This window comes from Haliaeetus leucocephalus, unplaced genomic scaffold, assembly GCF_000737465.1.
Source record: "Haliaeetus leucocephalus isolate CR32 unplaced genomic scaffold, Haliaeetus_leucocephalus-4.0 Scaffold1, whole genome shotgun sequence".
Classification (NCBI taxonomy): Eukaryota; Metazoa; Chordata; class Aves; order Accipitriformes; family Accipitridae; genus Haliaeetus; species Haliaeetus leucocephalus.
This window is the reverse complement of record NW_010972437.1, coordinates 23,244,416-23,268,521: the sequence shown is the minus strand read 5'-3', so window position 1 is coordinate 23,268,521 and position 24,106 is coordinate 23,244,416. Positions and strand designations below refer to the sequence as shown.

The window sequence follows — 24,106 nt, the reverse complement described above, 5'->3', positions numbered from 1 at the left end:
ACTTTAATATACTGGCTGGCATTAGGCATCCAGATTTCACTGAAAACAAGAAGTGCTTTTGAAACTTGTGGCTGATGTATTAAGACAATTCTCTTCCTTTCTGTCTGCAGACCAGCCAATTCAGTATGCCCATTCCACCTTTGAAGATGGAGTTGCAAAATTGACTGTCCAAGATGCCCTACCAGAAGATGATGGCATTTATACCTGTCTGGCTGAAAACAACACAGGACAGGCATCTTGCAGTGCTCAGGTCACAGTCAAAGGTGAATATCTCAGCCTGCTGTAATTACTGCAAGGATATCAACTATAATTTAAAAAAAAAAAAAAATCTTGGCTCCTTAACAGAGGTGGTTATACGTGGATTCCATGTTTTTTCTAAGCTGTTGTCAGCTGGGTACTTTTCTCCCCCTTGGAGGTGTGTGCAACTTAAGTGCTTAAGGACTGTGAAATGTAAAGTAATATGCATATTTCAGAAAAAGGTATTAATGCTCTGACCTTACCAAGAAGGGCTTAGTGTGGTACAGAGCAGTGAGGGTGTTTTTGAAGAGGTGTACCCATGTAGGAAAGGACTGTCACTGCTGAAAGAGTAAGTGCGGTATCACCTGTATCACCTATCAGGCAGACAGTGTTATGGTGAGGAGGCAGATGCTACTCCTTTCTCTTGAAAGGCAGAGCACAGAGACCAGTGCTAGGGACTGCAGTTATGATAACAAATGCCAATATTCTTGTTCTACTACCAGGATTTATCAGAGATAATTCTGAAGCGGTATCTGTCAGTTAATTGGGAGCAGTATATCTCTAAATAAGCAGAATTTTGGTAATGAAAGTACCAGAAGAACATTGTAGTAAGCAAGTGAGGTGATATGTTGTCTCTGAAATCTGAAAGCACCCTCTCTGCAAATATCAATAATTTGATACCCTCAGTGCTGATTTGATGTAGCTGATTTGTCCATGAAAGCCATAATTCTGCACTAGGATTTGAACAAACACAGTCTAAAAGACTAGAGATCACAACGAAGACAAAAGATGACAGAATCCCATGGATAAATTGAACAGTGAGGTAGTATCAATCAATATTATGGTCTTTATTCTTATAATCTCACAGGTGTTTCGTTTTATGGCCTAGAGGCGATCAGCCCCCTCCCTCTACAATCCCTCTCCCTCAGACTCCCCCTCCCTCTACAATCAAGCCTGTACTTAGTATTTGTCATCTGCAAATGATTTTTTTCCCAAATTTAAAATAGTTTAGCACTGCCTGTCCAACAGACTGCTGAGTGACAGCTGCCAAGGAAACTATTCAATTTGTCTATGACCCAATAATACCTGTGCCAAATTTGTACACGCAGCTTGGTGGGAAATGTACCCTGAACCCTGGGATCCCAAGATTTGTCTTTGTTTACCAATGTTCTGTGGTGTTTGTCTACAGCATTTCACTGTTATGCCTGCCCCTATTCTGTCTGTATGAATCCACTTAAAACCCTAGACAAGCTTAAAATGAAAACAAAATAATTCTGGTAAACCTATGATTTAATTTCTTGATTACCAAATTGGAAATGCAGTCATCCCCTCCCTGCCCTCCCCCTCTCCCCCCTGAAAAAAGGAACAAAGTAGGAAAACATTGATTTAAAATAAGCCTGAAACTAATCTGTTCTCAAAGCTGTCATTTATAATTTCTCTGAAGCATTTCATCAGCATTAGCTAAGGGCCAACCAAGAGCGCTCCACCTCAAGGGAGCTATCTTTGACATGGGACCTGCTGTGATTCTTCACTGGGATGCAGAAACCATAAAGACAGCCCCTCTCTTACTAACCATTTCTTAGTTATTTTAGGCTTGACTACAATGCTAACATGGGAGCAACAGTGACCTAGCCCTTCCCTGGGCTTGTGTACTCTGCTGAGCTATTTCAGGCTATGTAGTCACTGTTGCACTGGGTTGGATTCCTCCTGTACATTAGCCAGTCTGGGGCTGGAAAGCTGCATTGCCACTATTATAAGGAGTTAGTTCCTCTCTTTTGCATCCCATTCTGTTTTCTGGGAGTCATGGAGTGTGGGGGGAACAACAAGAGCAGAATTAGGAACATGTGTGACAGGCTGTAAAGCTACGTGTTCAACATTTTTACAGCTTTAGCTGTCCCCTCCACTTCCTCCCTAAAACTCATTATGTCCCTGTTACCATGAGGATTACAGTAACTTTCCCCAAGACTCAGATCAATGTGGATTTGCCTGCCAAAAATAGTACCAAATTTAAAACTGTGATTTCCAAATCTCTTATCTGTTCATATATTTTTTCCATCAGACCCTCTAGCAAATGCTTATTGGCATTAGAGTTCTCTGAGACTCTGAATGCTGCTGCTAAGGCTTCTCTAAACGCTCAGCTTTTGCAGACAGATTACAGCAGGAAATCAGTGTACATGCAGAAAGAGAGAAAACTTCAAAACTCCTCTCCTGACCAGACATTGATTTTTGGAATAAAGTCTGTAAAAACTGTTTCTGAATTGTAACCCATCTCTCTCCAGTTGTTTTTTGTCTCCAAGATAATTTAATGTTTTCACATTTCATGCAGTGCTCAGTTTGTTCATTCATTCAATTTGTATTTAATCTAAGAAGGAATGGATGGTCTTGGCCTATCATCAGTATCAGACCAGTGTCAGAATTCAGCTTTTCCTTAACTTGCTACTGTGGTCCTTGGACACGTCTCTGAGTCCGTCTGGGTCTACATTTCACTTCATATTGCTATTCTAATGCAGTGAGGAGCATATCTGCTGTGATCACTGGGGAAACTACCTGGAGTGACTTATCAGTCTTAACAGTAAAACTCAATTTTATTTTCAAAGGCAAAAATCTCCACCTTCTAAATTAAATTAAACTCACAGATAACACAAAAAAGTCCCATACTGGCAGCAAGGATAGTCAGTGACAAACTGTTCAAAGGAAAAAAACAACCAACCACAATGTAAGCCTCATGTTTGAATTATAATACAAGATGATACTTAAACCTGCTAGTAGGTTACAGGTGTTATCTGGCCACACACTGTATTTTGTGATCATCTTTTGTGCATTCTTTGTCCTTTAGAAGATCTGTTGCTTTTTTTTTCTCAAAGGAAGTTTCCTTTTGTGGGATTATTGTAGGAAACAACATTTTAAAGGCCCTTTGCTCCAAGTCCTATTCAACACAAGGGGGGCATTTTCTGTAGTACTTTCAATATGCTTTGCATTGGGCCCTGGATAACTAGCTAGGCTTGTTGTGGCATAGCATTCCTTCTAAGTCATCAGTCTCAGATTCATTTATGGTTGTCTTTTGCTTCCTTATTATTAAGCAGGATAAATTCTGCCTAGCGCTGAGCAACCTCAGTCCTTCCTCAGTTTTGTATGAAAAATGCTGAAGGTACTTAGCTGTTTGTAGGAGGCTTTTGGCACTGTGTCGAAAAAGTCCCACACTTCATATGGATGGGGCATAAGAAATGCAATGGTCTTAAAAAATTCAAAATAGTCAGTCTTCTGCTTCTTTAAGACAAGAAAATAACAACTTCAGATCACTTACTTAAGTGATCTGAAGGCTGAGTAAATTGGGATAGATCCATCAGATAGTCTGTGGAGAAACTAAGTTAATCAAGGTGAAGCTAATTTTGGCTTTGTAAAGGACTAAGTAGACTAAATTGAATCCTGACAGCCATCTTCCCTGTGACAGTGGTTCCTTACAGCTGAAATACAGGTAGAGATGAACTACAGGGAATGATCAGCACTTCTTTGAAAAACCAGCTTAACAAATGTCTTCACCATGAGAAATTTTTCTGACTGAACTCTCCAGTGAGTGGGGTGCACTGAATAAAATGCTAGATTAATTAGTCTAATGCAAGAAAACCTGAGAGGTGAGAAACATGTTCCAGGTTACTCAAACATTCAATGACAGATTCCTAAAATGGTACCATTTGCTGCTCTGCAACTGTTAGAATTTTTTCCTTTAAACTTATGCATCATTTTCTATACAAAGGAAAATAAGAATTTGGGAGGCTTTGGGGCTGATGTACAATTTTTTTTTGAAGTTTTTAAACTATGTCTACATGACTGAGTTGTTTCTGTTATTGTATATGCAAGCTAGGCAATTCAGTTTGTATTCCCATTTAATATTACAATTTTCACATTGTTTTGTAATATGAAAATAAGTATGCAAGCCATTTCTTAAATACACTGGGCATCCCATTTAAAAAACAAAACAAAACAAAACCAAAAACAAACCAAAAAAACCCCCAGCTCCTTAACAGGGATATGCAGGGTACATTCAGGTCACCTGAAGTATACAGAAATTATATACTGATGGTGATTGTAGATAGTGAAGTTGAATATTAATATTAATCAGCTTTTATCAGGGTGGCTGAACATTTTCACCATTTTTTTGCGAATAGGAAACTGAGGTAAGGAGAAGTTAATTGACTTTGGATGTAGCTATATAGTAAGTCAGTGTCAGTGCTTTGCTCTAGCTGTGACAATCAGAGTATATAGGCAAGACAACTAGTGGTAATAACTGATATAGTTGGAAGGTAAGGCCAGCTCCCAGGCATAGTGACTGTTCTTCAGGTCTGCCTCATACCCAAGATAAGCATTCTGATATGTGGTTGTGTCTATCAGTTAACTAATCACTGACAAGGATTTATAGGTCAGATCCACCTGTAGAAAAGATGTGTCAAATTGGTATTTAACCACCTGACATTCACACCAATTCCTGGGTGTACTACACAAAATTACAGGCTGGAGGGAGAGCAGGAATAGGGATGGGACATATGATAGGCTCAGTCTACTGTTGTGCCACTCCAAATTAATATTGTGTGTAGGAAGCTTTTGCTCTTTTGCAAACAGACTCTGTGTGTAAGAGGCAGCTAGTTCCTTTTTCCAGCTTTCTCTAGGTATCGTATCAAGCTGGAGTGCTTGTTACATGAGGGCTGACTCCTAGGAGAATGTCCTCTCTTGCAGTTCTGCAGTAGATAAAATATCTGACCCACTGCAGGCTCCTTGAGAGTTCTCTAGCCTCCTCCCAGCATCACTGTTTGATTCCAAGAGGGAGGGCAGGAAGCATTGGTAGTGATAGCAGCAGCACAGGCTTGCAGCCAGGGTACTTTTGTGGGCTGTAATGCTCTGCAGTCACCCATTTTGCTGATGCTTGTCTTCTGCACACTGTTTTTTTGAATAGAGGCCTAATACTGCCTCCCTTGATGAGCAAACACTATTCAGCAAATACTGCTGCTCCTGATCATTAGCTCTTGACCTCATTTCTCCCTCCCTGCCAGCAGTGCGCTTTCCTGACTTCACATCTGTTCCCTTTTCTCCCCCACCACTTTCTGTTCGCACTTTTTTTTTTTTTTTTTTTTTTTTAGTGCAGCCTCCCCAGCATAAGTGTCTATGTTGGGAAGCCTGTAGCCCTTACAATCCGATTACTGTAGTCATTCATTGATCATTGGACGAGCAGATTAGAGTCACCTGAAAGCCTGTCAGAGTCCCTGCTGTAACCATTTATCAGAGCAGTGAAGGGAGATGCTTTCTGGAAAACCAGTTCGCTTTGTTCCTGTCACTCTTCCATGTGGTGTGAGTGGGACCATAAAATATAACCAGGTGGAAGAAAGGTTTTCAGGTAGGAGTCTTTTCTTCCAGTCATGAAAGATGCTGTCTTTAGGTTGTGGGTTGTTTTTCTTTCTCTCTCAGAATGACCTCTCTTAGACATTAATCTTTTAAAGAAGGTTATCACTGCAATAAGCAGCCTCTCTTTGAAAATTTAATTGAGAGGCTACAGCTTTGTTTCTCTGAGATATATATTCTGCCTAAGGTAAACAAAGTATGATGTCTTACTTGCCTACGGTGATGAAATATTTGTGATAGCTTTTCAAAATCACTATTTATTTGAAAGCATTTTGCTGTATTTCAAGCGTAAGATAAAGATAAAGAACTATAAAAGACTTTCCAAAATATACAAGTCTAGTCTTGTTAAATGTCAAAAGGCTTTCCTGATCGGTAGCCTGGTGGAACCACTTGGCTATCTAAGAATTGGTTTCAGAGCACTAAGTGACAGGGAAGGGGGTTTTGTTACTGTATTGAAAGGTCAGAGATAAGCTGTCATAAGCATCAAAGAAACTCTGTTTCAGCGCTTTCAAGAGTGTCCCAAAGTTCTCAGTCCAGCACTGTGTATGGGTCACTAACAGCTGTAATCCTTGTAAGTCTAAGCTTCTTTTTTTTTTTTTAAATTGCCTTCTTTCAGCACCTCAGGACCAAACATGAAACGCAATGCCGGCTAGAGACCAAAAATGAAGGACAAAGGCAAAACATGTGTGGAAGCTTTTAATGATATAGGATTTATGCCATCAATATGAACAATGTTCTCTAAAGACAGCTTCTTGATATAAATAATTTCCAGTAAAAGGGGAACCAAATTTGGATGCAAATGAGGGATGAGTGCTTGCAGAATGAGCAAAAGTTAAATGGCAGGAATTACATTAATATTTCTTACAAATTAAAAACAAAGATGAGATGCTGACAGGAAAAAAATGTTTGACTTAAAAAGAAAAGAAAGAAGAAAAAAACCCCATCCCTACATCTGATGGTCTTCTCAACTGTGAAGTGATCAAATACTGCGAACATTAAGCTATTATGTACCAGAATGACAGAAAACAGATGGTTATTATAACAGTCTTGGGAATGGCACTGCATTGCCCAAGGGGCAAACTGTCCCAACATGGATTGCCAAATTCTATAATGCTCTAAGTTTCAGCTGAAAAGTGGAAGTCATCAAAATACATATAAAACCTGTTAACTGAGTATATGCCTGAGTAATTTTGAAAGTATGGGCATCATGTTACCCCAAAGAATGTTTCCAAGAGCAGCTGATGTGATGTGGCTTAGCTAATGGGAACTCAGTCAGTCATGAAACTATCTTGTAGGATTAGCTCAATTTATAAAACTCTCCAGAAATGACTGTTGTGCAGTTAGATTTGAGGTAGGCAAGCTGTAGGATGGGAGGAAGCCCTAATCAGAATTAATCACCAAAAATCAGTCCAAAAGCATCTGAGAGTTGGATGTAGTGTGTGTTTTTCTGGAGGAAAATGGACTTGGTTTCTGACACTAAGCATCATTTCTGTCTGCATTCATTTTCTGGCCTTTTTGCTCCTTTTCTTGTGTAGTTATGAATTTACCCAGCTTATGATACTTCTGTGAATTGAATTCCAACCTAGCTTCACTGAGCTTCCTTTCCACGACTACTAGATTAACCTGAATTTATCAAAACACAGTCCTGTTGTGCAAATATTGCTAAAGAAATGACAAAGAGCAAATGTATATTTTAGTCACTTGTGTACCATCAGTCATGATACATCAGATGGAGTAGCCACCAAAGAGAAATTTAGTCTGTAGAATGGTTATGTAACAATTAAAAAACATGACATCACAGGTAAAATGGCTAACTAAGTGCTAGAAGTGACCTGTTTTAACATCTAAGCTTTTCATTTCCAGTGCCTCTCACTAAGGCAGAGTGGAAAATGGAAGATTACCTGTAAATGGAAGAGTACCTGTAGGATTGATGTTTGCCTTTAAACTACAAATCAAAAAGTGAAATACATCTTTAAGCAAGTTGTTTCTCAATGTTAGAATTAAAATTATAGAGGCAGCAAGGCAGAGTTTAATGATATACCTGTGCCTACTTTTTTTACTTTTTTTTTTTAAGATAATTAGCATTCCTGTTAGTGTGAGTTTTGTCCCTTTCTATTAATTTCTCTTGGATTCAGGAGCAAACATGTTGACAGTGTTTAGAAGCTGGTTGAGTACCTTGCATTATCAGCTGATGTAAAACATATACACAAACAAACATATATATGCTCCAGTGCAAAAATCTCATGGAAGTTTCACTTACAGAAGAAAGATTCTTGCATAAGCAGACGAGCATGGCCAATGCTTACAGAAAAGCAGAGGATGTCAGGGTCTCACAAGAAAATAATAATTGTGAAATGGCTTTTAATCAAAGGACTCAGTGAACTAAAGGGATTGGTTTGAGAGCAGGGTGATGTGCATGTTTCTTCTCAGTATAAATATTTTTGAGAATACCATTATCAAAAGTGTAGGGAAATGGGAGAACCACAGAGAAGAGTTGTGAGTGTATAGGCAAGGGATATTCAGCATCAGCAGGAAAAGAAGAGCAGTGAGGGTGAGAATTAAAGAATTGCTTTATGAACAGCATATAAAGGAGGAGAAGTAGGGTTGTAGGAAAGGAAGGTCCAAGCAAGGAAAAGAGGGAATGGGTTTGCCTAAGGGAAGCATCTGTCTTTGAGTTAGGTGACTAAAGAGAAATCTGAAAATTTCATAATCATGAGCTGGTGTATAGAGAGCCAAGTAAGGATGACAAGTTCTTGAAGGTATGTTTCTTCAGTTTAGTCTTACAAAGTTAACAGTGTGTTGTTCAAGCACCTAACTGGGTTGCATTGTAGAGTCCCTAGGTTAGTATGGCCAACCAAACTGAAAAAAAAGCTAAAAAAAACAAACACAGGGCCCCCATGCTGAAATTTAGCAGGTCCTGCCTTGTCCTTACTAGTTCTGCAAGCCTACGCAGTTCTTTTGCCCCAAAAGGCAAAAATGTCCACATAACAGAAGCAACATAACAGAATGTGTTGTATGTACATTTGGGATAGAAAATACATCTAACTAGGCAGATACATCACTCTTAACACCTGCTTTAGCACTTCTTGAGATCTAATTTTGTCAAGCAGTGATACCTCACTTTTAGAAGAATAAGGTTTCTATTTTACAGACTGGAAAAATGAGTAATGCAGATATGTCTAAGCACCTTAATACAGGTTACAGTGTGAGTCTTAATGAGCAGGTCATTACTTTGCAGTTGAGTAAAGGAACAGAGGGCAGGAACTTTGTATATCTGTGTACTGCTGGAGGTGTTTCCATGCAGCTTCATTTTAGTCAAGCCTTGACTGCTGGTCCACATATACAGACTTTGCCTTCCCCACCCCCCGGGTAATGTCTTAGTTTGAGAGATTTTTAATAGAAATTCATCAAGATGAGACAACTGACCACAAACAATGCCATACTAGAACTACCTTATCTTTTCTGGACTTAAATGCCAAACAAGCCTTGCTTTAGAATTCCTTTCTGACACCAACTTTTACCCAGAAATACAATGTTGCTAGTTGTTTCTTTTTTCTTTTTTTTTGTTTTCCTTTATATTAGTCTAACTTTAAATGTTTCCTTGCTCTCAAGCTGAGTCTTACTTGCCTTATTTGAGGGGTTCCTTAAAAGCATGCGTAGTACATTATCCTTCTGATTACTCACTCAACAGAGTAAGCAGAACTATTTCAATATTACCACAGGTAACTATTCTGTTGCCAGTGTGGATTTGCCAGAGGAGGAAAGCTGAAGGGGCTGTAACTCTTTATATCAGTGGCATGCTTATGAACACTTGTGCTTTATATGACTGCCTGTTCCTATTGTGCTTCCATTGCATTTCAGCTCATGCACAGCCCAGGTTTTTTTCTAATGGAAGTGGTATCTCTATACATCATAACACACTGCAATTAAGTTAAATTCTACCTGGGCAGCTGCACAAAAAATTGAGACTGTACATGTGAAGGTGAAATTCTGCCTCAGCAGTATGCACGTTTTCACTGTGGATCTAAGCTGGCTTGATCTAGCATATATGAAGCACCATTTCTGCAGTTCTCCATGTCAGACTGGTATCTAATGCTGGGGAATTTGTTAGCAGATGGACAGCTGAGCTGCCTTATAAATGCATTTGGTAGGTATACGAGCTCTCAGGCCTTCCATGGAGTTGCTGTCTGTGGCAGTGACAAAAGAGCGATTACTTGATGTAAATAACTTGCAAGCAGGGTTAGTCATTAATAAGGCAGACAGTTCTGAAGGCAAAAGCAAACACCACTTCGGCTGCAAAAACTTCCAGTGAGACTGTCACTGAGGAATTTGGTCTGCTGACTGCAAAGTGATCTGCAGTGAACTCAGCTGGCTACTTTATATCTCTGTCCCCTGCACTGCAAATGAGAATTTTCCTGAGGAGGGGATGCGGAGAAGGAGGTGCTGGTCTCTTCTCCCTCGGATCCAGCGATAGGACACGTGGGAATGGTTCAAAGCTGTGCCAGGGGAGGTTTAGGCTGGACATTAGGAAGCATTTCTTTACCGAGAGGGTGGTCAAACACTAGAACAGGCTTCCTAGAGAGGTGGTCGATGCCCCAAGCCTGTCAGTGTTTAAGAGGCATTTGGACAATGTCCTTAATAACATGCTTTAACTTTTGGTCAGCTTTGAATTGGTCAGGCAGTTGGACTAGATGATTGTTGTAAGTTTCTTCCAACTGAGACAGTCTATTCTATTCTATTTTGACTGTTTCTGCCAAATCATAATTCTTACTGGTATAGTCAGCCTTTTCATAGTGGGATTTCTGGGGTGGCATCTCTTTCAAATGCTGTGGGTTGCAGAACAAGCTGAGTAGACAAAACAGATGTTAAAATGCTGATAACTTGGTGATATCCCATACAGAGGGAAAGACTCAGGAAAGAAGGATTGTACATGGAGCTGCAGGACAGGGCTGGAAGACTAGCCTGCAGTAAAATAAGTAGACTGCCAAACTGGATAAAGTGGAACTCAGCCTCCTTTGTATATCCCTAACCACCCTGACTAATATAGGCTTAGGGCATTGTCGGTCTTGGGTTAACAGTTTTTTCTGTGTAATGCAAGGCACAACATCCAGACTATAACTTGGCCCGGCTCTTCAGTGAAAGCATCTCCCAAGGATATTTAAATCTCGCCTTCCATTTACAAAAACAGATTATAACTGCAGAAATAAATGATGGGAGGTAGATGTGTAAAGAACACTACCAGGTCATTAAACATCTAGTTCTCATGACCTAAGTTTGCAAAATGGCATACCAACCTGAGATCTTTAATAAAGCAAAAATGTCCCTAGATATCTCAAGAACACAGAGGTCTCATATTTTTTTTTATGCCAGTATAAATCAAGTTTGGAATTCTTGGAAAACCTGCAGAAAATATTTTGACCATATCACTGCAGGCCTGAGGCAGAAAAATACTTTACAGGAAGAAAGACAAATGAGATGAGTATCCTAATATCAATTTTCTGCCTTATAAAATGTTATTTTTTGAGTTGATAGCATTGTTAACATGAGATCTGATAACAGCTGGATTTATTTACATTGAAAATATTTGGAGAGGTGAAACTCTTTTCAAGATCAAAATCTGTGTGTGAACCTGAGTCTGTCTTTGAGAGACTTTAGTGGAATCTGCTGCTTCTCTCTCTGAGCTTGCTCACACACAGAGCTTTTTGAGTTAAGCATTCTCCTCAGCTCAGTTGATTTATTAGCCTCTGAGCCAAAATGATATTTAAACACCATAAATGGTAAATGTTGCTGAGGCAGTCCTTTCGCACGGCTCAGACTAGGCACTATTTGGCAGTTAACCACATGATTCTGGCAAACAGATTCCTCAAGTATAATTAAATCTCTTATAAGACTAAACACTGCAAGTTGTTTGCAGTGTTCTGAACATAAGGCAGCAAGCCCTATTCTTTGCATGTCCTTGATTTGTAACCAGTTGTAGCCCTCAGTTATTGCATTGAAGGTGTGTATGTGCAGTGCTGTAGCTGACCCTGCTTGAGCCGGGGGCTGGACTAGATGATCTCTAGAGGTCCCTTCCAAACTCAATTATTCTGTGATTCTGTGCAGTGTTGAACATGCTGAAGTCCTGATATTTCAGCAGGAGATGTCAGCATTCTGCAGCTCACATTAAAAAAATCTTCAGTACACCTGGGTAGGCAAATGAACAAGAAAATTTACTAGAATAGCTGATGCCCATAAAACATCAACTGTTTTGACTACAGGCTAGGTAAAACCCAGATCCAGTCTTTGGAAACCTTAAAGTTTGCATCCTGATCTGGATTTTCTTCTTCACTCCAGTTTCAACAGTAAATCTGGGAATGGAAATGCTGCAGTGCAGTTATGGATTCTGTTTTTCCTTCTCTCTGAGTGTATAGGTTTATCTATATCTTTTACCTTAGAAGGTAAATAGTTGGTTGCATGCTTACAGTTAAACTAGTACATGTGTGTTGTACAATTGATTTGTAGTAGGTTAACTCTTCAGTGCAGCATGAATTTTCCACTTTTGCTTTTACATATACACCTTCAACACAATAACTCACCCTTGCTTATCAATATAAAGATGTTTACAGTGGTGTTCAAGCACCAAGTTCTGATCCAGGTCCAGGTTTTAAAAAATTCAAGTGTATTTTGGCTTAGGCCCACAGCTAACATTAAGACTCCTCTTGCCATAATTTCCAGTCTGCAGATAAGTGGAGGTTAAATTTATGTAAGGACTCTTTAAGTCCTGGATTGAGAAAAGTCAAATAATAGGAAAACATTTTTTATTCCTTAAGTTTCTATTAATACAGGTTAATAGATAAACCGATGTTTGATACGGTAGCTGTAGATGGATTAACTTACTATTGATTACACAAACACAGGAAAAACAGAGTAAGAGATTAATAGAAATAGTTGTGTATCAGAGGCAATATATCTCTTTTCCCATTGCCATCCAAATATGCTGAGAATCTGTATTTTTGTAAGAAACTGGAAAAGCTTAAATTCTCCTTAATCTCTGTGGACTTAATGCACTAAGTGGCTTTTTTAAACATAGATTTGGATGCTTATTAGAGTGTCTTTCTAATAAAAAAATGAACCCTTAGGGGTAAGGCAATGCTGTGGGAAAAGCCTATATTACTTTTGCTTTGTAGGAGACATATGTGGGTATATAAGGTACCCTTTAAATGCCTTGCTTACTATTTCTGGTCTCCCAGGCTGTGTTTCCCACTGAGCTGTGTATCTTATTACTTGCTGTTTCCCAACATTCATGCATATTAAAGCCTGAGGAAAGGCAAAAATCATAGGAACCATAGAAGTGGGATCATTGTGGTGGACTTTTAAATCTATCACCCTGTGTAATGCCTTATTAAAAGCCTGTTGAAATGACAGAGAGACCACTGCTCACCAGAGAATGCTCCAGCTGGGCTTATGTATTATGCCAGACCACAGCTCTGTGCAAAAATTGTTAAACTTCTTGATCTCATAATATTGTAAGAGCCTTTGGGAATTCAGTGCTGTGTATGGAGCCTTTGAGAAAATTATAGTATATTCTGCATTATCTTGCATGATTTGACCTGCACAAAACCAACAGCTGTGGTTAAAATTATAGTAGCTTATAAAAGCTGCCAGAAATAAACTAGTTTCATGGTCTGAAAACAAGTTATTGAAATGTACTTGTGTTTTATCAAGTCCACCCTATGTAGTGCTTTCTGATGTTCCTCATTGATTGCTTTGGCATGACCCACATGGGGGGAACTTAACTGCGACAGCAGAAGTTCATTGGGGAAGGGAAAGGAAATGGAGGGAGAAAGTTAACTGCCTGGGGTAGAATTTTTTCAGTCACTATAGCAGTACTGCTATGTGTTAACTCTTATATTTCTTCTTTTCATTCTTAGAGGCGAACCTACTCCTACTTCAAAGTAATAAGAAGTAAGAGTGGTGAGGGAGATGTTAAATGGCTACAGGTGATTAGAGCGCATTAACATAATAGGACGAGATCGGATCTCCTCTTTTCCACATCCTGTTGATTAAGCTTGAGGATGCATAGATATGTAACAAAGTCATGCCTTTATGTTTATGTCAGACAAAATTTTCCTTAGGTTCCATATTTCCTTTCTGGTGCCAGATGTGCCATATATTTATTGTCTGTAGTTTTGGCAGCAAAATTACCCTGTGGTGTTACAAAAGAGGTTGTTTCAGCCAGAAGCATAGTCACTTGCAGTATCTGAGCTAGGAGCTGTACCTGTGCTTTCTTCTCTTCCTTCCCCCTGCTTAGGGCCCTGAAGCCAGCTGTTACTGAAAAACATAGAATTCTGAATCCCAGCAGAGTTCATGTGGTGAACGGGGCTTTGGAGGAATAAGGGAAAGCAAGCCCTAATGCTGGCCTTTTGTTGTGTGCAGCTTGCTTACTTGTGTCCTGTTTTTCTCATCTCCTTGCCCTCCATTTTCCTGGTGCAAGTCACAGATTTTGTTCCTGATGTATGAGACTAGCTAGCACCTAGCTGTGGCCAGGGAATGTGAACTTCTACGGTTGTTACGCTTTCTGAAGCTACCCTCTCACAAATGGTGCCTGTTTTTTTGGTGTATAGTTTTCCTTGCACTACTTTCCTGAAAAAATAATTAGCCAAGTGTTTTCAAAAAGAAGTGGAATCACACAGTATCTTTTCACCATAAATGGGAACAGGAGTTATTTGCTTAAGCTTGAATGAGCAGTGTCCCTTCTTTTCCCAAGTGCCCTCCAAAATCATATTGATTGCTGTTTTTCCAAACAAGAGCTGTAAAGGCTAAAATTGAAGAAGCCCTTAGGTATATCAAAATAAGCTGTGAAAATGTACAGCACTGTGATCTTATGGTAAAATTGTGAAATCTTAAAGCCTTCATCAGAGGAGCACTGAGTCACTGCATGGTGCTATGTAACAAATAAACAACTAATAGCATTTACAAGCTTCAGAAGAATTTGAAAATAGTTAACATGCAGGCTTTGTAATTTGGCCTCTGCATGATTGTATCAGTCCCTTCTGAGAAAACACAATGATTTTAGACTAAGACTAAATAAAACTAAATAACGTATCTAAAACTGTGTTGTCTTGTGTAAAACATCTGTGAGAAACTGAAGTTGTCAGTAGTCAGTTTCATTTTTTTCTAAGTCTAGAAGTCCACAATATCAAATGTGAAATAAAGGAAGAAATGTTACATGAAATGAGCCCCTATGGTTTCTTAATGAACAAATAGTGTTTATGGATTAGAACTTAAGTCTTTTTAATTGCAAGTCAAGAAACATTAGACAATTTTTGTGATATTCTGCTTAAGTTGCTGGTACAATAAACATATGCTACTGATCAACATATACTACTGGCCAACAGTAGCATAAGATTAGACATCCCCATTAAAAAAATATATTGAAAAAGTAGGGGAGAATGCTGTGTTTTGAAGAAAGCCTGTTCAAGTTGTCATGGAATCAATCTTTTTAGCCATATATTTACTGTATCCTGGATGTCACATGTTTGAAAAGGAATACTGGTTGCCTTAGCCATGGTAGATTCTAATGGATGTATCACATTTAAAAAGGAATACTGGTTGCATTAGCCATGATAGCTTCTAATTTTTGAGCTCTTACATAGAACAGATTTCATATCTGTTGGTGCACAAATGTCTTCACTGCCCTTGTGCTCCAAAGAACATCAGCAATAGAAAGGGAGATGTTTTTACTCCTGCTTTGTAATAGGTACTGAGAAATCAAGTATTACTTCAAGGACTAAATCAAAGTGCATCTGCATTGGTATATGATAGGTTTACAAGGATAGGAATGTCTTCAGAAAAGTTATGATATGTAAAGTTGCCTTTGTTTCTGCTCCTGGAGTATTCCCCAAGTTTTCAACATTTCAGACTTAATAATCCATCTTAATGTTCTGCTGTGCGATTACACTGTTTCCCCTAATGCAATAATTCTTTTGTGTCTCCAGTAACTTCTCTTGCACTGTTGAAGCTGTACCCTTTAAGTTTTTTACTACTTATAAACCATAGACTTCTGGGTTTTGATGCTTACCGTCGTAATTTTCTGTTTAAGCACAGAATGGGTATTCATACAAGAGGTCAGCATAAACCTATGCAGTGCTTAAATTTAGTGTAAAAGCTACTTTTAAGATTTGTGTGACAGTGGGGCAGGTTCTGGCCCCCTTCATTTCAATTTGACAGCTTCACTTACAAATAGTGAGCACTGATCAGTAACAATGGCAAGTTGTTCTTCATCCTTTAATCCTGCAGGCCACTCTTTTAGGGGTAGAGGCCTGCACCCCCAGTAAATCTTCTTAATGTCACTCATATCAATAGGTCTCCTCACTAGCGTAGGATACATCTGCCTGAGATAACCTCAGAAACTGAGGCCTAACTTTTTTGTAATCTTGTTGGGTTTGTGATTCATATGTGCAATTACTGTGAATTATTTGCTTGCTTCCTTTTAATGTTTATGCTCTGTGCAAGAAGGTGGTTTTATTCCAGTACATGACACTTTAATTTCTGCAGCACATATTTTGGAGGAGTTATCATTGCTGAAAAATTCCTTTTGGGAAATGATTTTGCTATATTCCTTCTGTAGTTGCTTGCCCATTTCTTTTGAATAAGCTGAGGCTGTTACACTGTATTGTCTTCCTCGATTACAGAAATCCATTTATTTAGACTACAAGGAACAGGTATGTCAGTCTAATAAAGCAAAGAGACATTTGTGAGGGATGCGGAGTGCTGCTAGTACTCAGTGCTGTTTGTACCAGGGCTCTGCTGGAGGTAACTTGGTCTGTTCTGGGAGAATTGCTGTTAGAGCCACTAGAAAATTTCTTTCCTGGTCACTGTTAATGCTCTCATGGAAGCTGTTTCAGCTCTTTTTTGTTATCTGTCCTTCTCTGAAGGCTTGAACTTCTCTGCTCATACCCCAAGTCTGTTTCTCTGTTGCTCTAGAACCACACAGCTGCTTTTATTTTCCTTTCTCTGCTCTCTTTTTATTGCATATCTGCCTTCTCGATTTGCAATGTTATGAATTATTTCAATAAAAGGGATAACAGAAACATTATTGTTTGTGTCCTTTTCTTTCTTTTTTTCTATGCCTCTTTCCACTCTTATTACTTTCTTGTTTTTTCTTTTTCCTCCTTTCTTCTTCTTCTTTTCCTCTTTTTTCCCATTATATGGCTTTCTGCTTTCCCTCCCGTCTGTTGTACTTTGAGGGACAAAGGGATTTTCTGCAAGGCATTAGAGTAGTGAATGAGCATGTGCTGATATTGCTTAGTACAGCAGTTGTTTGAAGCTGTTTCCCTGAGTAAACAGTAGAAAACAGAGGAATATGGTGAACCACAGAAGTTATTACTGTAGATGGGTTTGACTCAACTTCATGGCTTCTCTACAGCATTAGTCACTTACAAGCAGGTACTATAGGGAGCCCTAAGACTGATCAGTGTGACCCAATGGTGAACCAGGCATTTCAGAGTAGTAAGTCCATAACACCGAGCTGAGTAGGTCTCAGTCAGGTCCCTTATTTCCATTCTCACATGCATCAATGTCTCGCTGCTCAGTGCCAAGAAAAGACCTACGACATAAGCAAGTGAGACAAGATTTTGGCTAGAAAAAGCTTTGCTAGAGAAGAGGAAAAACTTCCTCTCCAGGCAGCTTCCAAATTTACATTGAGCTCAAATAACCCTGGGACAATCTTAACTTTTTGCCTCCAGGAGGTTCAGTGGACTTGCTCAGTGAGGTGCTTTCAGTTTTTCTAATTACTATCCTTTTATGAATGGTGTTTTTTTTCTAGCCTGGCACTTTGTGTTACTTTTGCTGTAATACTGTTTTGGATGATCTTGACATACCTTTGAAAATTTTGAAGGTAGGAATAAACAAAATGAAGCTATTTTCATGTATGGACAGAAAGTAGGGTTGGCATTTTAAAGGCAAGACGTAAGAGGTCCGAACTCAAGCTAAACAAAACAAAAAGTGTATCCAAGTGACCGATAAATATTTATGACTTCTTACATTTGGTCATGATCACTGCTTTGGCTTCAGAAGTGTCTGCTCAGGTTTTTAGAGCAGAAGTATCTCTCCTGGTCTAGTGTACCATATAGGTCACAGTTAAATGATCTTGCTTCATAGCCTCTGAATCCAAGACAGAGGAGACCACTGTGGATACTGGAAATTATGTATCTATCACAGGTAGATTTTATTTTTAAGAGGGATTAATTTAACTCCAACACTCATCTTTTGATTAAAAAAGCCCTAATCCAACAGTTTGTTTTGTGATATATGTTGATAATCTCAGGTTTCAATCTTTCCCATCATCAATCAGTTGGCTAAGTGTAATACAGGAAAGGAGCATGGTGAACTCAAACCCATTTGATATTGACCGTCTAACAATCTAAATGGTTTGTAGTTTCATACACAGTGGCAAATCCTATATTTCTGTGAGTTTACATTTTTAACTCGTCAATCATGAGAATAGCAACTTGTAACATATCTTAAGATTTTTATGTGAATTTATCAGTGATTAAAGGCATTGAATTGTTGGTTACTAGATGTTGGGGATTTTCTTTGCACCTGAGCATATGTACTTGGGGAAAATGAGTGTAAATTTCTATGTGATACTCTGTGATATCTGTTAACAATGATTTAAGAGGATCCCTGGAGGAAGGACAGTTCCATTCACATTTCTTGCCTTTCTGCTTGGACTACTGGCAAGGCAAAACAGCTATATTGGGTAGTTTCAGTGATTTTTGCCTTCTGAGAGCTGAAACAAGACCACTGACTCAAAATCGGCTTGACCCTAGGTCAGTTAAAATTTGTCATGAAAATTGCAGTAAGAGACCCCTTTTGTTCTCTTCTTGACTTCACAGAAAAGAAGAGCAGCAAGAAGGCAGAAAGTGCACAGGCTGCCAAGTTAAACAAGACATTTGCACCCATCTTCCTTAAAGGCCTGACTGACCTCAGAGTAATGGATGGAAGTCAAGTGATAATGACTGTGGAGGTATCAGGTGTGTAGCTATAGAACAGCATTATTTAAAAATTTTAAGTCCTGCTGCAAAGTATGTGCTTTTTTCCACTGTCCTTTCCTTTTAGCAGGTGTCTTCAGATGCCATTTTGCAATTTCATGAATCATAATCTGAAGTTTAAAAATACTGAAAGGGTCAAATTTAAATCTTTCCATGATGCTGGCAGTTGTTAGCAAATCTATTATCACAAAAATATCTATTTGAAAGTGAGGCTGGGAAAAATTGTTTGAAAATGTGTCTTGCACATAGTGGAAAACAAGTAACTATTGAAATTTGCTCAAGTATATTAGTTCTGGACTACTGAAACCATATTAGGGTTTTCTGTTTCTTTTTAATCTGTGCAGGTTGCTATTCGTTGTATGTAACTGTGTATAGCGAGTACAGTGTTGATGTATTTGATGTTAACACTATGGAATGGGTCCAGACTACAAGGAACCTGTTTTTTTAAAAGTAAAAGCTAGGTTCGTCTAATCTGATCTGCAGGGTGGAAGAACATTGTCCAGTGTTAATGTGTTCAGACCTGTACAAGTGTTTCTTTTTTGAAATAATAATAATATGATGATGATGTTATTATTGGATCCTGCTGTTGAACTAAAACTAAATTTCAGTGGACTTGTTTGGTTCACAACAAAAGGTATTACAAGATTAGTGCTGCAGGAAAGAGGAGTCCTGGTATGAACTTTGGTAATAGAAACCCTCGATAACCACCTTTGTGGGATCTAGAACTCATTCTCAGTCTCTATTGTATACACGCCACCCTTATTCATCTGTATTTTAACTGTAATAAGACAGAGTCAGAACTATTCCACATTACACAGCATCAACAGAGTTAATTAATTTCCTGAATGTTTTGAAGACAAAATTACAGAATCAGGTGGCAGAAAACAACCAACCTTGTTCGTTTTCTTAATCAATATATGGTGGGGTTTGTGTGTGTCTCTGATTTTTGTTGTTTCCTATTTTTCAGCTAACCCACCTCCTGAAATTATCTGGCTGCACAATGGGAAAGAAATCCAGGAGACAGAAGATTTCCACTTTGAGAAGAAAGGCAATGAGTACAGTCTGTACATCCAGGAAGTATTTCCTGAAGACACAGGCAAATACACCTGTGAAGCCTGGAATGAATTAGGAGAAACTCAAACCCAGGCTACATTGACAGTACAAGGTATAAAGTTCTTCTCCACCTTAGGAAACGCTAAAAGAAAATAATTCTAGTGTGCTGGAGGAGTGTCTATTTAAAGTACATGAGTGTTTATAAGGTCTGTTGTGAAGGATGCTAGGAGTTCTCAGCCTCTGCATCTGAATTAAAAAAGATATTGAGCAGAAGCAACATTAAAAAAAATCTTTTTACTCTGGAACATTATGTTACTATTTAAAAAATGCATTCCTCAGTCCTACTCCTAGGGACAGTGCAAAACTTCTGCTAAATGCAGCTTCAGATTATAACTACAAGGCTTACTTAGCTATGGACTTAATGTAAACCATTTAATGATGTTTTTCTTTCTAATTAAAGCCCTGAGTATTTGGAAAAGCTGTCTAGGAGCCAGGTATCCTGGCTTTAATATTAGCATTGTAGTGGTAGCAGGTGATGAACACATGATTTCTGCAATTTGAGAACTAGCTGTGAAAAAATTGGCTTTGAATCTCCACATATGATGTAAATCCCACAGTAAACACAGTACCTACAAACACCCTGTGATTGGGCATTCACTACCTTCATGACAGGGGGCTTCATTTCATCTTGCTGTATGCCAACATTTTCCCATTTTCATTACTGAGAATTATTGGAAATTAATGGGAGACTTTTATTATTTTTAATGTAAAGGATCTTAACCCCAGGATTTCAGAGAGCTGTGCCTCCAGGGTGGGTCTGTAGTCTGTTGTCACTGTCTGCTCTGGATTCAGACCTTCTTCTAGTCTCTAAGCTCCCCCGAGTTCTACCCTCAGGGTCGGTCTTCTATATTAAATGTGATTTTATGCAATTATTAATGATGATTTATTACATGAGCTCTCAACTGCACAGCAGTTCTTAAAGCTATTCCTACCCATATTCTCTAAGGACAAATCTTCAAGATTCCTTTTAGGGCAGCTTTAAAGTCCCTTTCTTTTGGCCTTAATACTACCCTGGATCGAGCCAGTAAAGTGCCAAGTAAACGATTAATTTTAGTACCAACACAAGTTACTTCCAAATTTAAAGCTTGACTTATTTTCAGATTAAAAACTTATACCCTGCATGTTCAAAATAACTTTGCATGTCTGTGATTGCTTTCCCTGAAATTAGTTAGCTTGTTAGTTACATTCAAGCTTGGCATTTTTTCCTGATTTGTAAACTGTGTTTGTAAACTACAGAACCTCAGGATGGTATTCAGCCCTGGTTCATTAGCAAACCAAGATCAGTGACAGCAGCTCCTGGGCAAAATGTCCTTATATCCTGTGCCATTGCTGGAGATCCTTTCCCCACTGTTCACTGGTTTAAAGATGGGCAAGAAATAATGCCGGGAACAGCATGCGAAATCCTGCAAAATGAAGACATCTTCACACTGATCTTGAGGAATGTGCAATCTCATCATGCAGGGCAATATGAAATTCAGCTCAGGTATGTTTGCCATGAAAAGGGCTTGTTCCCTTTGAACAATTACTTATATTTACCCTCAGGTTGAAATTCCTGCCTGAAGAAGACAAGAGTTCCCTCCTATTGGCACAAAACAGTAGGATACTAAAGCAACAAAATATTCCTGAGGGATGAAAAGAACTAATAAAACTCAAAAAGGAAAGAGGAAACACAGGAAGAGTCAGAAAGAAGAACAAAGCAGTATAGAGTTTCCTTTTGGGATCCTGAAAAACAAAGCTTTGTGGCAGCAATATGGGAAGAAATTTGGGTTTCTAGCAAGGGAAACCACAACCAACTTCTTGATTTTGGAGCTATTGTTTATCATGTTTGGCATCTCTCTGGATATTTGTAAGGATGCCTGCTTTTCATGGGAACAACCTAGCCAGGAAGGGCCGTTCCACAAGATTATGGTCCATCTCTTTAAGGGGAGAAAGTGTTTCTTAGCCATGCTTGAAATGTCTGAATTTTATATGGAAGTTGTAGTCTCCTTTTTCTGATGCTTCTTTGAAATGAGGCACCCTGATGCTTCTTGTCATTCCTACAAAATTTGGAAGAGCTGTTTGGAATTTATTTTTTTTCCTGATAGAATAACTGCCCTTTAAATGAAGAATCAGATTTGCTGGTTCTTTACCTCGTAGAAAGTGCCACAGCGTTTTCCACCTCCAGTGATGAAGATCGGGTGTAATTACAGATCCCCTATGTGCTTATAGAAAAATTAGTGTACAACTTTAAATTGATGTTATCATTCTATGCTATTTACTGTGCATAGATGTATCGCCTTACTTGGCTAATATTTGCGACTTTCTTTATTAAAATTTATTTAACCATCATGGACATTGGAATCCATTACACTGGAAGAAAATTATCTGCTCTGCTCCACATGCTAGCTCTTTAATGCACACAGATTAGTCCAGTAGGCAGTTTAGACAGATACTGCCCAGTATTATGAGGTGTTAGCACTGCAGTTCTGCACCACTTGCACTTGCCTGGTTTATGGTGGTTTTTGTCTTTTTTTCATGCTATTAACAAGTTATTTTTGTTTCATATACTTCAGTCTAGTACAAAATTTAAAACCTGAATCGTCCTTTGCCTGCTTGCAAAGAAATTATCCATGTCTTCCTAACAAAGCAGGGAGGGCATTGCTTAATAGATTTAACCTGTTTAGCCTCTAAACAGTGAGTTTAATTCTTTTATAGTTCTAGTTTATTTTCCAACCAGTGTTGCCCAAATGATGGACATGCCACTGCGTAGATGCCTAGCTGTAAGGTATGTTTCCATAGACTATCACAGGCAGCCACAAACTAGCCTCAGTATGTTTTAGTATTTGAAGTCAGACAAGGCACTCACTTTTCACCAGAAAAGGGTGCTTTAGAAAATTATAGGTGTTGTATATCAATATTTCCTATAACAAAGTTTTTCTACACTTAATTTCAAGTCTTATGACTAACATCTATGTAAGTAGAGCCATACGTGCCATGACCTTTTTGCAAATAAGCTCCTCGGTAGATTTAGACCCTTTGTACTCTGCAATAAATTGTGAACAGACTCATTTCAGAACAATTGGCTTGTTCACAATCAGCCCAGGTCATCCAGGGCATTCATAATACTGGTTTGTGCAGGTCATGTCTACATACATCCTTGCATCTAAGAAAAGTCTCTTTGGGGATCAGTGGCATTTCTAACACTCAGTACCTCTGGTGGGATTAGAAATGCCAGTTTGGTTTCATTAAGGTCACTAATGGCTACATGAGAGAGCAGGCCTAATTGTGAGAATTGCTACCTTCTACTGGTACATTTCCACACTTCGGTTTGTGGGCCCTGAACGTGGGCATCTTCTCTTATGATATGCTGGTGGTTTCACTTGAACTGAAAGAGAATGAGATATTTCAGCAAAACTTCAGGGGTGGAAGAAGGAAAGAGAACAGGAAGAACAAAGGAGAGCCAAGAGGGCTTTGTGGAAGACTTTTTTGTGGCTGACTTGAGCAAGTCAACATTAATGATGGGGTGTATTTGGTGATTACCCAGGCCAAATTCATCACTGAAGACCTTTGTCAAAGTGGAAGCCTGACAATATCATGACTCTAGAACATAACAGAATGTACACTTAGAAAATAAATTGTTTCAGAAAATTAGCGGAGGAGAACAATTTTTTGGGGCGTGAGAAGAAGTTCTGGCTAGAAAACAACACAGCAGATTACATGTTAGTTTCAGTTATACCCTAATTCTTTTACTGGAGAAATAGCTGGGGATCCCACAAAGATCAGTGCATTCATGTTGGCTTTTTCTAATTCATACTGAGTAAAGCTATGCTGCAATTAGAGCAAGGGAAATGCTGATACCTCTTTTTACCCTGCTGTCATTTGTAAAATTTCAGTTACTGTTCGAGGAACAGAAAGCCATATGCTTTTAGGCAATTGCTTATATACTATGAATAACAGAACTGACTGCCTCAGGAATACCCAAGGAGCCAAATGTCAGCTATATATGTTTGTAATAGAGCTAAAATAATTTTCAGCAGCAAATAGTCTTGTCTAAATAGCTTTTGAACTGCCCGCATTTGTCTTGAATACTTGATTGAGAATTGTTTATATATTCAGAAACAGTCTTAACAGTACCTGAGGGGAGAGCTGCGTTTAGTGTCTTTCTCTCAAAAACTCCTAAAAGTCCATTAAAACTATGGAATAACTGAGAAACCACAAGTCAATACACTGAAGAGTTTATAGAGAAGTTGACAGTGGGCTATTTTTAAACATAATCATTTTCTTTTCAAATAAAATGTGCAGCTCCTTTTCATGTATTAATTTTAGAAGCATGTTGCATAGCTACTTTTAGG

General features: G+C 38.7%; 1 protein-coding gene across 1 annotated transcript in view; it reads left to right on the top strand.

Annotated features, from left to right (window-relative positions):
• MYLK (myosin light chain kinase) overlaps positions 1-24,106 on the top strand; it is a 222,201-nt gene that overhangs the window by 116,480 nt on the left and 81,615 nt on the right. Inside the window, exons 11-14 of the mRNA XM_010568853.1 lie at positions 111-263; positions 18,507-18,644; positions 19,630-19,827; positions 21,012-21,258. Coding sequence (XP_010567155.1) covers positions 111-263; positions 18,507-18,644; positions 19,630-19,827; positions 21,012-21,258 — 736 coding nt within the window. The remainder of the gene's footprint in view (positions 1-110; positions 264-18,506; positions 18,645-19,629; positions 19,828-21,011; positions 21,259-24,106) is intronic.